At 50.9% G+C, this 14884-nt stretch overlaps 1 protein-coding gene across 2 annotated transcripts in view; it reads right to left on the reverse strand.

Annotated features, from left to right (window-relative positions):
• UNC5D (unc-5 netrin receptor D) overlaps positions 1 to 14884 on the reverse strand; it is a 110483-nt gene that overhangs the window by 41950 nt on the left and 53649 nt on the right. For both annotated transcript variants that reach the window (XM_085559150.1, XM_085559151.1), the window contains exons 3-4: positions 14102 to 14245; positions 10500 to 10603 (exon numbers count right to left, since the gene is read on the reverse strand). In XM_085559150.1, coding sequence (XP_085415276.1) covers positions 10500 to 10603; positions 14102 to 14245 — 248 coding nt within the window. The remainder of the gene's footprint in view (positions 1 to 10499; positions 10604 to 14101; positions 14246 to 14884) is intronic.

A 14884-nucleotide genomic window follows, 5' to 3' on the forward strand; every position in this document is an offset into this window, starting at 1 on the left:
AATTTGCTCCTAAAAGCCGCTAAAAATTTATGAATTTGCTCTTAAAAGCCCAATCTAAATATCAGATCAGTCACAAATGAGACATTGCACATACCCAGGCGGGGTCTTGAGAGTGAAATATCTCCGGTGAGAAATGAAACACATTCATTGTACTTGTAACCAATATCCCTTAAAAGCAAAGCAAATATTGCTATTGCGGATCCATCAGCACCTGGACAAATGCAGGCTGTTTGCACGGAGCAATCCCAGCCCTCGCTGTGACTGCGGCAGGATTCATGGCAGGCTGTAACTCTCAGCCTGCTTTGCTGGGGTGTTTTACTGCAGCCCCATTATCCTGCCCGTTTCAGCGAGCGCGTGCCAGCCCCATAAATACACAAACCTATGGAAAACAGGCTCTCGCTGCTGCTGGAGCCCTCGCAGCTTTTGAATTTTATGTGGGTTTCGTGTTGTGCTGATGTGCTCGCAGTGGAATGCGCGCTGCCCAGAAGAGAAATGATTTTACATTTCCATTAAAAGCCCTGGCGGTAAATAAACCCCTGGAACTCAGGCAGATATTCCTGGGAACATCTAGAGCACTCCATTAAAATGTCAGAATCTGTGTTAAACATTTGAAAAAGCAGCGCTGGATGCAACACATTTAAATCTTAAATATATGCATATATTATGCGATAAAGATATTTTAGAGTATTTCACAAACCTCTGCAGAGCACTCAACAGTAATAGTTCAGTAACAGTAAACTATCAGTAATCGTTTAGCACAACAGCTGCCCTTTTATTACAAAAGAAATCCAAACCCAAAACAAAAACAAGGCAAACAAAAAGAACCTGAAACTCTTGAGAGCTCCACCACAAGCAGAGCAGAGCTGCGAGTTCCTGCTAATGCTCAAATATCAGCTTTGCTCTGCGTGCTCATTCATAAGAAAGGGATTCGGGGTGAATTTTAATGCTCAGGTTTGCAGCTCACAATGGGCTTGGCTGCTGCTCCCCTCTCCATCCCAAGGTTTCCAGGTGGGAATTGGCTCCCCCAGCTCCTCTCTGCAGGTCCAAAGGCTCTCAGCATCATTCAGTGAAGATAAGCAGAGTCCAGCAAGATAAAGGTTGGGTTTGGGTTTATTAATTTGAAATCCTGAGGTTTAGAAACATTTATCTCTAATATCTGGGTTATGTGGCACTTCAATACCAGGGCAGAGACGTTTCTGAGGGACAGGACAGAGCAGTGGCAGAATTTATGAACTCCCGGGGCAACTTTAGCCCCATTTCACAGCACCCTCAGTCTCACACCTGCAGATTTCAGATGCCCCATTTCCACACCACACCTGCAGATTTCAGATGCCCCATTTCCACATCACACCTGCAGATTTCAGATGCCCCATTTCCACACCACACCTGCAGATTTCAGATGCCCCATTTCCACACCACACCTGCAGATTTCAGATGCCCCATTTCCACATCACACCCAGGCCTCAAGGAGGTGACAAACCACTCCTGGAGCTTCACTCCAGTGCAGGGAATGGCAGCTTCCTGTCCAATCGAGGGAACATTAAAAACCCGATTTTCAAGCCCACTGAATAAAACAGGAACAAGCTCTGACAGCTGAGAAATCCAAAGCCCATTTGTCACCGATGGAGAGGCAGCAGTGACACTCCCCAGCACCCAGCCACACCTGCCTGAAGGATTACCAGCTACCTAAACACTTCTTTTTTTGCTGCTGTACCTGACAGAATTAATATTTTACACTCTGAGGCACCAGTAAGGCCGAACACACAGCCCAGAGATTATCCCAAACTTCATTAAATGGGTGTTGACCAAGGATTTTCCAGGTTACAGCTCAGCCCTGCTTTGACAGCAGCCCCAGGGCTGGGGGAAGCAGGAATTACCAGCAGCGAGGAGGGTGGAATTCATTGTGTTTGCCGACTGCTGCAGGACCTGTCAGTCTCCCTGATGCCTCCTGAGCTGCTCAGGGTGATGGAACGGAGCTGTCCCTGCTCCTCACTGCGGGGAAACGCTCCTGTCACCGCCTCCAGCTCAGCCCAGCCGGAGGAAACCCCTCTGGCAGAGCTCAGGGAGCACCGAGGGGTGATGAGGGGTCGCCTGCCAGCGCTGTGGGTGTGAAATCCCTCCAGAGCTGCTCTGGACAGTGGGGAAATGGGAATGAGCAGCTCTGCACAGGTCAGGGACACGGAACATCCCAGACAGCGGGGCTTCCTCGGGGTGGGGGCTCTGCACCCATCTAGGAACTCACAGCCTCGTTCCCTGTAGATATTCTCAGTTCAGTCAGAGAGAAAACAAAGGTTTCTAACCAGGCAGAAGACTGGGAAACAGTCAAGAAAGAATGTAAATAATTCTTTATCTCTCTTGCTGTTCACATTGTTTATAGATAAATCCTGCCACTGTGCGTCATTCACTGTACACCAGTGGATGAGATGTTTTTACTTTGGGACCAATAGAATTGGTCTGGACGATACTGTCTATAAAAGAGCGACATATTTGAAATAAATCAGAGTTCTACTCTCAAGCCTTCTGATCTGGAATTCTTTCATACTGTCCTGCCTCAATGGTGTCAAGTCCCCACTGCACCTGGGGGATGATTTAAAGCTGAGAGCTCTGAGAAGCAGCTGGGTGAGCTCACCTGGTGCCTCAGGGGTGAAACTCCTGCCAGGGTCTCTGTGACCCTGCCAGGGAAGGGTTACAGGACTGAGCTCCTGCCAGGGTCTCTGTAAGACCAGCATGGATTCCATTTGCCATCTGCTGGAGGTGGGGCAGGTTCCTTGTCTCTCCCAAGAACAATGTCTCCCTGGGGAGAGATCTTCTGTTCATGGCCATTAATGACTCCCTGCATGGCTGGGAAAGTTCCATCAGCCCGTGGGGAGATGCTCCGCCCAGAGGGAGGAGCCAAGCAGCCCCACCTGCAGAAAATCAGCATTTTTGGGACACCAGGGCAGCCCTTGGCTGGATCCCCAGAGGAGCAGCTTCTTCCTGCTGGATCCCCAGAGGAAGACCAGGCCCAGCTCCTCCATCCCCAGACTGCAGAGAAAACTCCACCCTTCTCCAGATCCCCGCTCCAGCAGCATTCCATCTGCCCCTCCAGAGGAGCAGCCACCATTTCACTGGACTGTTCCCAACACCCTGACTCCTCAGGGTGGCAGGGCTCTGACTCCAGCACTAGTTTTGTTTGTACTAATTACATTTTTTTTTTTCAGTTTTTTTTTTTTTTCCTAGTAAAGAACTGTTATTCCCGTTCCCATATCTTTGCCTGAGAGCCTTTTTTAAAATTGTGTTAATTCGGAGGGAGGGGGTTTACCTTTTCCATTTCACAGGAGGCTCTTGCCTTCCTTCACAGACTCCTGTCTTTTCAAACCTAGACAGCCGGCAAGGGAAGGGTTACAGGACTTTACACAACCTGGGAGCATCCCAAACTCTTCTCAGAGCCAGCAGTGCCAAACACCACTCCAGTGGCAAACACCACTCCAGTGGCAAACACCACTGCAGTGGCAGACACCACTGCAGTGCCAAACACCACTGCAGTGCCAAACACCACTCCAGTGGCAGACACCACTGCAGTGCCAAACACCACTGCAGTGCCAAACACCACTGCAGTGGCAGACACCACTCCAGTGGCAAACACCACTGCAGTGGCAAACACCACTCCAGTGGCAGACACCACTGCAGTGGGCAAACACCACTCCAGTGCCAAACACCACTGCAGTGGCAAACACCACTGCAGTGGCAGACACCACTGCAGTGGCAGACACCACTGCAGTGGCAGACACCACTCCAGTGGCAAACACCACTCCAGTGGCAGACACCACTGCAGTGGGCAAACACCACTGCAGTGCCAAACACCACTCCAGTGGCAGACACCACTGCAGTGGCAAACACCACTGCAGTGCCAAACACCACTCCAGTGGCAGACACCACTGCAGTGGCAGACACCACTGCAGTGGCAGACACCACTCTTTTTGCTTTGTGCCTTCTCCCCCACCCCAAAAAATGAAGAGTTTCAAGAAACTGAAGAGGGTACAGACTGGAGAAAAACTGAAGAAACACTAAAAGGTCAGCAAAGAAGGTAAGGAAAGAATGTGTCATGAAGTTCGCCTGAGGAGAGGAACAAAAGTGAAAGAAGGAGACAGAACAAAAGCTGTTTTTCTCTCCTGTACTGTGCGGAGTGCAGCAGCGCCTGCAAAAAGGTCAGAATTGCATGAGCAGGAAGCAAACCCAACCCACGGCCGGGGGTTCTGAGGGTCCCGCGTGCCTCGGTAAAGCTGATGGGGGTGAGCTCCAGAGGGACCCTCAGGGAGAGATTTGGGACAATAAAATAAAATAATAAAATAAAATAAAATAAAATAAAATAAAATAAAATAAAATAAAATAAAATAAAAGTAATATTTCAGTAATATTGTGTCCTTGGCTCGGGGTGTGCTCCAGAGGGACCCTCAGGGAGATATTTGGAATAATAATAATAATTAACAAAATAATAATAATAATAATAATAATAATAATAATAATAATAATAATACCATCTCAGGGAGATATTTAAAAACTGTGTGCAGGAATTGTGTCTTCAGCTCGGGGTGTGCTCCTGAGGGACCCTCAGGGACTCAGGGGGGACATGGCCTCGGAGCCCTGGGGTGTTTCACCTCACAGGGCTCAGGGGAAATGGTTTTGCTTTTGTCACTGTTGGAAATGAGAGGGAAGGGAGGGAAATTCCCTCAGAAACGTGGCCTGGAATGTTGATTTTGCCACAGTTCATCCTTGCAGGCCCCTCGCAGCCCGAGCCAAAGACACAGTTCTGCTCACAATTCTTAAATATCTCCCTGAGATTATATTATTATTATTATTATTATTATTATTATTATTATTATTATTATTATTATTATCCCAAATATCTCCCTGAGGATCCCTCTGGAGCACACCCCCAAGCCAAGGACACAATTCCTGCTCAAAATTCCTGCTCACAATTCCTAAATATCTCCCTGAGGATCCCTCTGGAGCACACCCTGAGCCAAAGGAAACAATTCCTGCACACAATTCCTAAATATCTCCCCATGGGGGCTGCTAAGGACTGGAGGAGCACACCCTAATCCAAAGACACAATTCCTGCACACAATTCCAAAATATCTCTCTGTGGAGGAGCTGCTGAGGGCCAGGGCACAATTCCTACACAGAATTCCTCAATATCTCCCTGTAGAGAGGCTGCTGAGGGAGTGAAGGGGCTCATCCCGAGCCAAGGACACAATTCCTGCGCAGAATTCCTCAATATCTCCTTGTAAAGGTGTTGGTGGGGACTGGGATACAATTCCTGCACAGAATTCCGAAATATCTCCCTGTAGAGAGGCTGCTGAGGGAGTGAAGGGGCTCATCCCGAGCCAAGGACACAATTCCTGCGCAGAATTCCGAAATATCTCCCTGCAGAGGAGCCCGAGCCGACTCCTGCCCGGGCCAGCTCCCATCAATGGTGAATAAAGGGCTCTGGTCCCACCAGCCCGTGCCAGCAGAGACTCTCCAGAGCTGAATCAACATTTGCCTCAGCGGGGGATTTTCAGCTGCTCCATTTAAATGCTGAGTTTTCTTTTTCATTTGGATGCTTAACTCATAAAAACTGAATTTATTTGGGTTGGGTGCCGATGCCTGCAAGCACAGCTGCTCACCAGCTCTCTCTGCTTGCTATGGAAATGCGTGAGAAGAGCATTTAAAAGCCTTTTCCAACCTGCCCAGCACTGGGATTTGGGTTTTCTTCCTCTCTTACTGCTGTGCTGATGCACCCAGGGTGCCCCAAAGCCCAGCACCCTCCTAGAGAGGAGCTGGGTAAAAAGGTCTCATTCCCCGCTTTGTAGAGAACTCTGGAGATGGGAAATCTGCTCCCAAAGAGTGCGGGGGCAGAAATAAACCCAGAGTGGGCAGAAATAAACCCAGGGGGGCTGTAGGGGCAGAAATAAATCCAGAGTGGGCAGAAATAAAGCCAGGGGGGCTGTAGGGGCAGAAATAAATCCAGAGTGGGCAGAAATAAAGCCAGGGCATAGGGAAGAAATAAATCCAGGGTGGGCATAGGGGCAGAAATAAATCCATGAGGGCTGTAGGGGCAGAAATAAATCCAGGGGGACTCTAGGGGCAGAAATAAACCCAGAGTGGGCAGAAAGAAACCCAAGGGGGTTGTGGGGGCAGAAATAAACCCAGGGTGGGCAGAAATAAGCCCAGGGGGGCTGTAGGGGCAGAAATAAATCCAGATTGGGCATAGGGGCAGAAATAAATCCAGGGGGACACTAGGGGCAGAAATAAACCCGGAGTGGGCAGAAATAAACCCAAGGGGGTTGTAGGGGCAGAAATAAACCCAGGGTGGGCATAGGGGCAGAAATAAATCCAGGGGGACTCTAGGGGCAGAAATAAACCCAGAGTGGGCAGAAGCTTTAGGGGCAGAAATAAACCCAGAGTGGGCAGAAATAAGCCCAGGAGGGCTGCAGGGGCAGAAATAAACCCAGGGTGGGTTGCAGAGAGGCTGAGGGCAGCTGAGCTGGACCTGCCCAGGAAAAGCAGCAGCTTCAGGAGCAGAGCCAGGTGCTCCAGGATGTGGTACTGGGGTTATCACCTGGAGGCAGGTGCCTGTCCCTGGATCCAGAATGGTTTCGGCATTCCCAGACCATCTGAAGGGGTCCGACAACAGGTAAAACCTCAGTTGCTGTTCTCTCCCCTGCTGCTGCCACAGGAGGCTGTGGTGATCCCAAAACCAGGCACACCCAAAGCTCCAGGCGCCAGAGGGGAACTTTGGCTCCATGGGAGTGCCACCAGATCCTCGGGAAGGGGCTGCAGGCTCAGGGAGCTGCTCCTCGGTCAGCATTGCAGGGGTGGCCAGCAGGAGCAGCTGGGATGTGCTGCCGAGGGCACGGCAGCTTCACCCTGAGCTTGCCCAGCCGGGTCTGAGGCAGCCCTGGGAGAGCTTCTCATGTGTGGGAGATAGAACTCGTGCCATTTCCAGTATGATATGTGTGATATTGAGTATTTGTTGGACTGTACACGTTTGTATCAGGAGTGACCCAAACCTGGTGTGTGTTGGAACCCGATTTACGAGTAAAAGGATGTGGCTGGGCAGGAGATGGGGATGGCCCATGGCTGGGGAGATTCGGGACCCCAGGCGCTGATCACCGCGTGAACGACCCGGGATGGATCTCATGGAAATCCTCGGGCAGATCCGTGTGAATGCAGCGTTCCGTAAACTCCATCAAGGGATTCACCAGCTCCTGACACTGAATTGTTCTTCTTCATCACCAAAAAGAAAATCTCATTAACCTATGGACTCTGAATGGAAGAAAAGCCTGACTGCCGAAATCTTGGCCTCAGGTGGAATTTTCCCTATAAAAACCGCTGGTGCCAGGATGGAGGTGTGGGCATGGAGGAAATCCTCTGCTGAGGCTGACTCCTGGTGCCGACCCCGGGCTCGGCTCTGTTCTTTCCTTGTGGCTGGCTAGATAGAATTGGATTGCAAATAAATATTTTATTTTTTCATATTAATTTGGCTGGACAAATTTTCATTTATAACAAGCTGAACTGGAATTTTGCTGCTCCCTGTCTGTAATCCCTGGATGTTGCTCTCACTGCTGTGTTACTCAGATTAAACTCCATGTTCCACACTGAGCTGTGTGAGCAGGCAGCTCCAGAATTTCCCCAGTGCTGGGAAATTCATTCACACAAGCTGGGTTTTGAGCCATTTTCACTTCAGACATGCTCAGACTGTGGATCCAGCCCTTTAATCCATATTCCCCTAACTGCTTTTATGCTTGTTTTGGGCAGAAATGAACATGTGTAAAAGCAAACTTAATCTGGGTATTCCCATTGCTGCTCTCTCCTTCTGGAGCAGATGGCAGGAACAGACTCTGCTCCCCACAAAACTTCATTTGCAGGAATTCTGCCTAAAGACCCTCCCGGGAGCTCTGACTGGGATTCCTGTGCTGTCCCACCCCACAGATAAACAACTAAATAATGGGATTAGCACAGAGAGGCACCACTGGCCCCAAACAACCAAATTCTGACAGCATTCCTGAAGTTCTACACCTGGAATAACCAAACTCTGACAGCATTCCTGAAGTTCTATACCTGGAATAAACAAACTCTAGCAGTGTTCCTGAAGTTCTGCAGCTGGAATTACCAATTTTTGACAGCATTCCTTAAATTCTACACCCAGAATAACCAAACTCTAACAGCATTCCTTAAGTTCTGCACTTGGAATAACCAAACTCTGACAGCGTTTCTGAAGTTCTACACCTGGAATCACCAAACTCCAACAGCATTCCTGAAGTTCTGCACCTGGAATAACCAAACAGACAGTATTCCTGAAGTTTTACAATTGGAATAAACAAATTGGCCCCAAATAACCAAACTCTGACAGCATTCCTGAAGTTCTACACCCAGAATAACTAAACTCCTGACAGGGTTCCTGAAGTTCTGCACCTGGAATAACCAAACTACAACTGCATTCCTGAAGCTCTGCAAACTCCAGCTGCATTCCCGAAGCTCTGCACCTGGAATAACCAAACTCTGGCATCATTCCCAAAGCTCTGCATGTGGAATAACCAAACTCTGGCAGCATTCCTGAAGTTCTGGACCTGGAATAACCAAACTCTGACAGCATTCCTGAAGTTTTACACCTGGAATAACCAAACTCTGGCAGCATTCCTGAAGTTCTGGACCTGGAATAACCAAACCCTCCCCAAGGGAGGGGCTCTGGCAGGAGCAGGGATGGGCTGAGCCTCCTTCCCCCTTGTTTCCAGTTCTCTTTGGGTGGAACAAGCACAGTGCCCCAGTCAGCACCCACTCTGCATCTCTGAAACACCAGACGAGTCCTTTGTCCCCAGTTACTTCCAGCCTTACGTTTCCATCCAGGGCTGCATCCAACCTCTAATGAAATCAATTCTTGGCTCAGAAGCAGGGATTCGCTGCCAGCTCGGGGTTTGGAGCCCTGGGCACAGCTCAGCCCCCGCGGAACAAGCGCTGAGGGAGCCTTTGTGGCTGCTATTCCCCAGCCTGTGTTAATCAGGGCAGGCTGTCCTTTAACTTGGAAATAAAGCTGAGTTTATCCCCCCAGCCCAGAGCCAGGCCTGCTTTAACGGGTTTAACCCACTTTCTAAAAACACTGAATTGTTCCAGCAGACTCTTTACCTTGATGAGCCCAGAATTAGCCCGAGCCTTTATGGGACATTTTATTGGCCAAAGCAAATCTGACCTGGTGAGATTTACCAGCTTTATTAGCAGCAATAACAATTTTACTGTCAACAGCAGTAAATCAGGGTTCGTTGGGAACTCCACCACTTTTATCTGGAGCAAGCAATTAAAATGTCAGGTTTTCATTGGACATAATTCCTACCTTCCACAGAAGACAGACTCCCTGTTTAATTGGGGAATGTAAAGCTGCCAGTTCAAACAAATCTAAAGTTCTCAGTAAAATTCAGTCAGACCAAGGGTGTTTGGGGAGCCACACCTGTGGAGGTTTATTTTGTCTACAAACCAGAACCGTTTTCCAGAGCACACATTCAGCAGTGCTGGCAATTCCCTGCAATGCAACATCCATTTTCCTGGTAACGAGTGAAAATGCCACCGAGCTGAGGAGAAGGTCGGAGCAGAGATTGGACTGACAGAGCAAAGCACACCAGAAACCTGGATACAGACCCAGCCACTCATTGAGCCCATCTCGGCCTCATTTTCCTCTCCTTTAGCACTTCTGCCTCACTGATGGTGTCTCTGCATTCCTCCTCTTTATTTCAGGGACATCTGCTCCAATCCCTTCTCATTAACTAAAAGCACACATTTCTCTGGGGTTTATTTTCCTTTTCTTCCTTCAGTTATTACCAACCCCAGCCACGCTGGGGATAAGGGGCAAAACCAACCCCTGAGTGCTCCAGCTGCTCCCATTCCCCAGAAGGTGATGGAGAGAACTGCAGGGTGCAATTAAAAATTCAACGTTTCCTTGGGTTTTAAAGCCCCTGCAGTGGATTTTTAAACATGATCCACTTCAAACCTCTCCCTCCAAGAGCAGCCTGGTTATTGCCATTTTAAGGCATCCCCGTGGTTTTCTTGTTAAGATCCAGCTCTCATCAGCAAAAAGCCTGTTTAAAGCAAAGCCAAACCCCACCAAATTATTACTTGCAGCAGATTTTCTCTCCCCAGCAACCATTTATCATAATATTTTTAGGTTTGCCTTTTACTTTGTCTTGTTTTTCGAGGAGAAAAGTAATTCCTGGGAAAATGTGCAACAATCTGCTTTTAGTTTGAAAGCACAGGACTTGAAAATTGTCTGAAAACCAGGATTTCTCAGCAAACAGCCCAGAATGTGGATAAAAACCACACCTCTGGAAACCTAGCAAATAAAAAAAGGACACTTGAAGCGTTGTGGGGGAGAAGAGAACCAGGATCAACACTTCCAGCACCACACAGAGGCTGAGCCCTGTGCTTCCCCCATTCTTCCCCCATCCCAAAGCTGTTTCTGGTGCCCCTGTGCCCACCCCAAACCTCACCTCGGCGGCGGGGACGCCCTCGGGGGGCCGGCAGTGCAGGACAATCATCCCCTCGATGGGAACCTCCTTGCCCTGGGGGTCTTGCTCAAAGTTCTTCCGTAGATCTGCAGGGTTGGAGGAAAGAATTCATAGGATTGGCATTCCTTGGATGCAAGAATTCATAGGATTGGCATTCCTTGGATGCAAGAATTCATAGGATTGGCATTCCTTGGATGCAAGAATCCACCAGCACTGGCATTCCTGCCCCAAAGCCCCAAGGGCTGCAGGGTGAGTGACTCCAGCGCTCCCAGAGCTCCCGGCCAGCCCGGATCCCTGATCCCATCACCTTCAGCTGTGTTCCCACTTCTCCCCTCTCCAAACCCACCCGTGTTTGACACAAGCAAGGCCAGAAGCCCCAGGCCCCAGCCCTGCACCCCATCTCCAGGACCTGCCCAGAGTTCGGAGTTCCGCGTGGAATCCCCAGGGCGCTGTGGGTGAATTCTGGGGGCTGGAATTGAATTGGATCCAGCCCTGCTCAGAGCAGTGTCTGATACCCTGATCTGTGCAGATCTCACCCTGAGAGCTGCAGGGAGAAGGAGAAAGGGGCTGGGAGCAATTCACAGAATTCCAGAATGGGCCAGGTCAGAAAAGAGCTCTGAGATCATCAAGTCCAACCTGTGACCTTGCTCCACCCCAGCCACCCTGCCCAGGTGATAACTGAGGTTTAGAAATGTCTCAGAGCTGCTGCAGCACCTGAGGGTGTCTGGGCAGACAGAACAGACACAAAGGGAGCCTGGATCCAGCCGGGATCCCTGGATCCAGCCGGAATCCCTGGATCCAGCCGGGATCCCCGGATCCAGCCGGGATCCCCGGATCCAGTCGGGATCCCTGGATCCAGCCGGGATCCTCGGATCCAGCCGGGATTCCTGGATCCAGCCGGGATCCCTGGATCCAGCCGGAATCCCTGGATCCAGCCGGGATCCCCGGATCCAGCCGGAATCCCCGGATCCAGCCGGAATCCCTGGATCCAGCCGGGATCCCCGGATCCAGCCGGGATCCCTGGATCCAGCCGGGATCCCTGGATCCAGCTGGAATCCCTGGATCCAGCCGGGATCCCCGGATCCAGCCGGGATCCCTGGATCCAGCTGGAATCCCTGGATCCAGCCGGGATCCCTGGATCCAGCCGGGATCCCCGGATCCAGCCGGGATCCTCGGATCCAGCCACGCCCAGGAATCCCTGGAGCTCCCTGGCAAAGCAAACCCCCAGGGATGTCCCTTCCTGCACATCCTGATGTTCCACCAGGAGCTCTCCTTGCGCTCCCAGTGGCCCCACGGTGGGGATTTACTGACTTCATTCCCTGCCTCGCCCACAGCTGATGAAATGCAGCCCTGGCACTGCATTTTCCAAAATGCATTCGGAATTATCTGAGCAAGCTGCTGCCTGCAGAAAGACGCTCACAGTGCCTGCATGCTCCTTTCCATGATTCTTTGTTAATGTTGATTTTTCCCCCCTCAGACAACCAATTTCTTTTCCAGTGCTCTCTTTAAGAAGGCATTCATTAACAGCTGGGCTGCGCTTGTGCCTACAAATGCCTTTATTAGGGTGAAAAATGGAGCAGGATCCCTTTGCTCTGCCTTCCCACTATCACAAAGAAATACTCACCTGCTTCTTTGGAGAAATATAAAGTGCTGCAACACTGTGGACTTGACTAACAATACAGAAACATCGGGATTTCAGTGCAGAATAAAATAAAAAGGATGAAATAAAGCCACCGGTTCCTCTGTGCCCATCCCAGAGGGGCTGGGAGAGCGCTCTGGGTTCTGCCAGAGATTGAACCTCAGGGTCTCATCCCTGACCCTCCTGGGGTGTTTCCTGAGCCATAAATCCCAGCCCGGGCTGTTCCTGCCGTGCCTGGCAGCCCCTTCAGCTCTGCCCTCCGGAATTGCTGCTTGTGCCATCAAACCACTCGGCTTTGAGCAGAAACAGCCCAGGAAGGGCAGAGAGGAGCTGGTTTCCCACACAAAGCTCCAGCCCCCCCAGAACCCCCCGGACGGAGCTGAGGAGCCTCTCCGGAGCGCTCTGGGGTTAAGGGGGTCCCGGGGCACGGGGATGAAGAGCTGCTCCCACAGCGAGGGGCTGGGGACCCCCAGCACACGGCTCCTCCTGCTCCTGCTCACGCTGAGCCGGGCTCAAATTGCCATTTTGTGGGGCTGGGAAATCACAGCACGGAGAAAAGTCAATAAAAATTCAATTCAGATAAAGGTCCTTTCAGCTCGGCAATGCAGGGGAATTATTGGCTCAGTGTTATGACAGTTAATGCAGTGAAATAAAAAATTGAATTTACACGTATTTAGACATTCAGACTGAATCAGCCAACAAAAAAATCCGCCATTAATGAAACAAAGGTTTTCTTACACTGTCCTTTTACTTCTGACAGATGTTTGTTTTAGCCTGTTAAATGTTTACCCTGGTAAAAGACACCTTTTTATATTGTCAGGAGCTGCTGGAACACTTCTGGAAAGTCTCCCTTCAGGTTCTCCTTTGCTCCTGCCCCCCTCTCCCAGGGAATGCTTCTCCCAGCTTTTTGCTGGTTTCCCTTTCCCAGGGAAGGGAAGATCTGAGCTGGGGGCTCAAAGGAAAAGGGCTCACGGCAGTGAGGGAAACAATCCCTGAATTCTCCACTGGCAGAGGCAGTGCCAGGCTCTGGTTCTGCCAGGAAAACATCCCAGGTCTGATTCCAGGAATGGGATGAGGCTTGAGCAGCTCCTGGGGACAGATGAGTTTGGGGTCATGTCTCTGGTTTCCCTCTGGCTCTGGGGGTTTGGAACATTTCCCTTTTTTAGTGACAGTTTTGTGTTTGGGGCTGTGTTCCCACTGTTCTTCTGGCTCTGGGGGTTTGGAACATTTCCCTTTTTTAGTGACAGTTTTGTGTTTGGGGCTGTGTCCCCACTGTCCCTCTGGCTCTGGGACATTTGGAACATTTCCTCTTTTTAGTGACAGTTTTGTGTCTGGGGCTGTGTCCACACTGTCCCTCTGGCTCTGGGACATTTGGAACATTTCCCCTTTTTAGTGACAGTTTTGTGTCTGGGGTTGTGTCTCCACTGTTCCTCTGGCTCTGGGACATTTGGGACATTTCCCCTTTTTAGTGACAGTTTTGTGTCTGGGGCTGTGTCCACACTGTCCCTCTGGCTCTGGGGCATTTGGAACATTTCCCATTTTTAGTGACAGTTTTGTGTTTGGGGCTGTGTCCCCGCTGCCCCTCTGGCTCTGGGGATTGGGACATTTCCCTTCTTGCAGCTCCAGCAGGGTCTGTGGCTGTGAGTGACGACCCCACAGCACATCAAGGACACGAGAGAGGCAGATCATCCCCCACCTTCCCTAAAAGTCTCCGTGGAGAGCAGCTCCATCGGTTGCTCCCTGCCAAGGCCAGCTCAGGGCCCTGCAGGATTCCCTCGGCTCTCCTGGGGTGGCTCCATCCCGAGAAAGGAGGGAAGGTATTTTCCCTCTGTGACACCCGTGCTTCCTGGGATGTTCCTGCAGGGACAGCGGTGCCTGGCCACATCCAGCGGTCCCGAACCCCAAACCCGGCCCTGGAAGCCCCAGAAGAGCAGGATTTACTCACAAGCGATGCGCACCGACGCCTTCCTGCTCTTGGAGGTGCCCAGGTGGCTCCAGGCCACGCACTGGCACCAGTAATCCTCGGGGCCGTGGAAATCCTCCACCTGCTGCCGCGTCACGTTGATGGAAACCTCCCGCACCTTCAGCCCTGAGAGGGAGAGGCAGAGAGTCAGCAGGGACAGGCAGCGGGGCCCAAACCCGTCCTTTGATCAACACTGCCCTTCCAATCAGGGCAAAGCCGTAATTACCTGCACAATAATGTCGTGCCACTAATTAAATTCTGTACGACGAGCGGGCCGTAACGCACTGAGTGCCAGGAATTGCCCCCACCGTGATCTTTGCAACTCCTCGCTCAGAATCCTCATCCCTGGTGCCTCCTCCACCCAGGGTGTTTGTCTGCAGTTCAGTCATGTGCAATAAAAATGTCTTTAAAGGACATCTCCATGCCCTGCACTCCCTCAAGCACAGGGGGAGATGAGCACGTGGCCCCTGACACCAGGAGTGTTTCCCCAACAGAGCCCAAAGGTAAATTCCAGACTCCAGGATCCTTCCACACCTCTCCTGTGGCACCCCCGGGATGTTCCCCAGACCTGCAGCCACCTCGGCATGGCAGCCCTGGGAGAGGAAATCCAATCCAAAGCCAGCACTGGGAACCATTCGGAAGAGTCAGAGAAACATTAAATGAAAACAGAAAACATTCAGGCCTTGCTCTTCCTCCCCTCTCCTCCAGCACAGTCCCCAGGCAGTTATTTCCCCTCCACTGGAAATGGAGGCAAACCCAATCTCA

This window comes from Lonchura striata, chromosome 22, assembly GCF_050655825.1.
Source record: "Lonchura striata isolate lonStrDom1 chromosome 22, ASM5065582v1, whole genome shotgun sequence".
In the NCBI taxonomy this organism is placed as follows: Eukaryota; Metazoa; Chordata; class Aves; order Passeriformes; family Estrildidae; genus Lonchura; species Lonchura striata.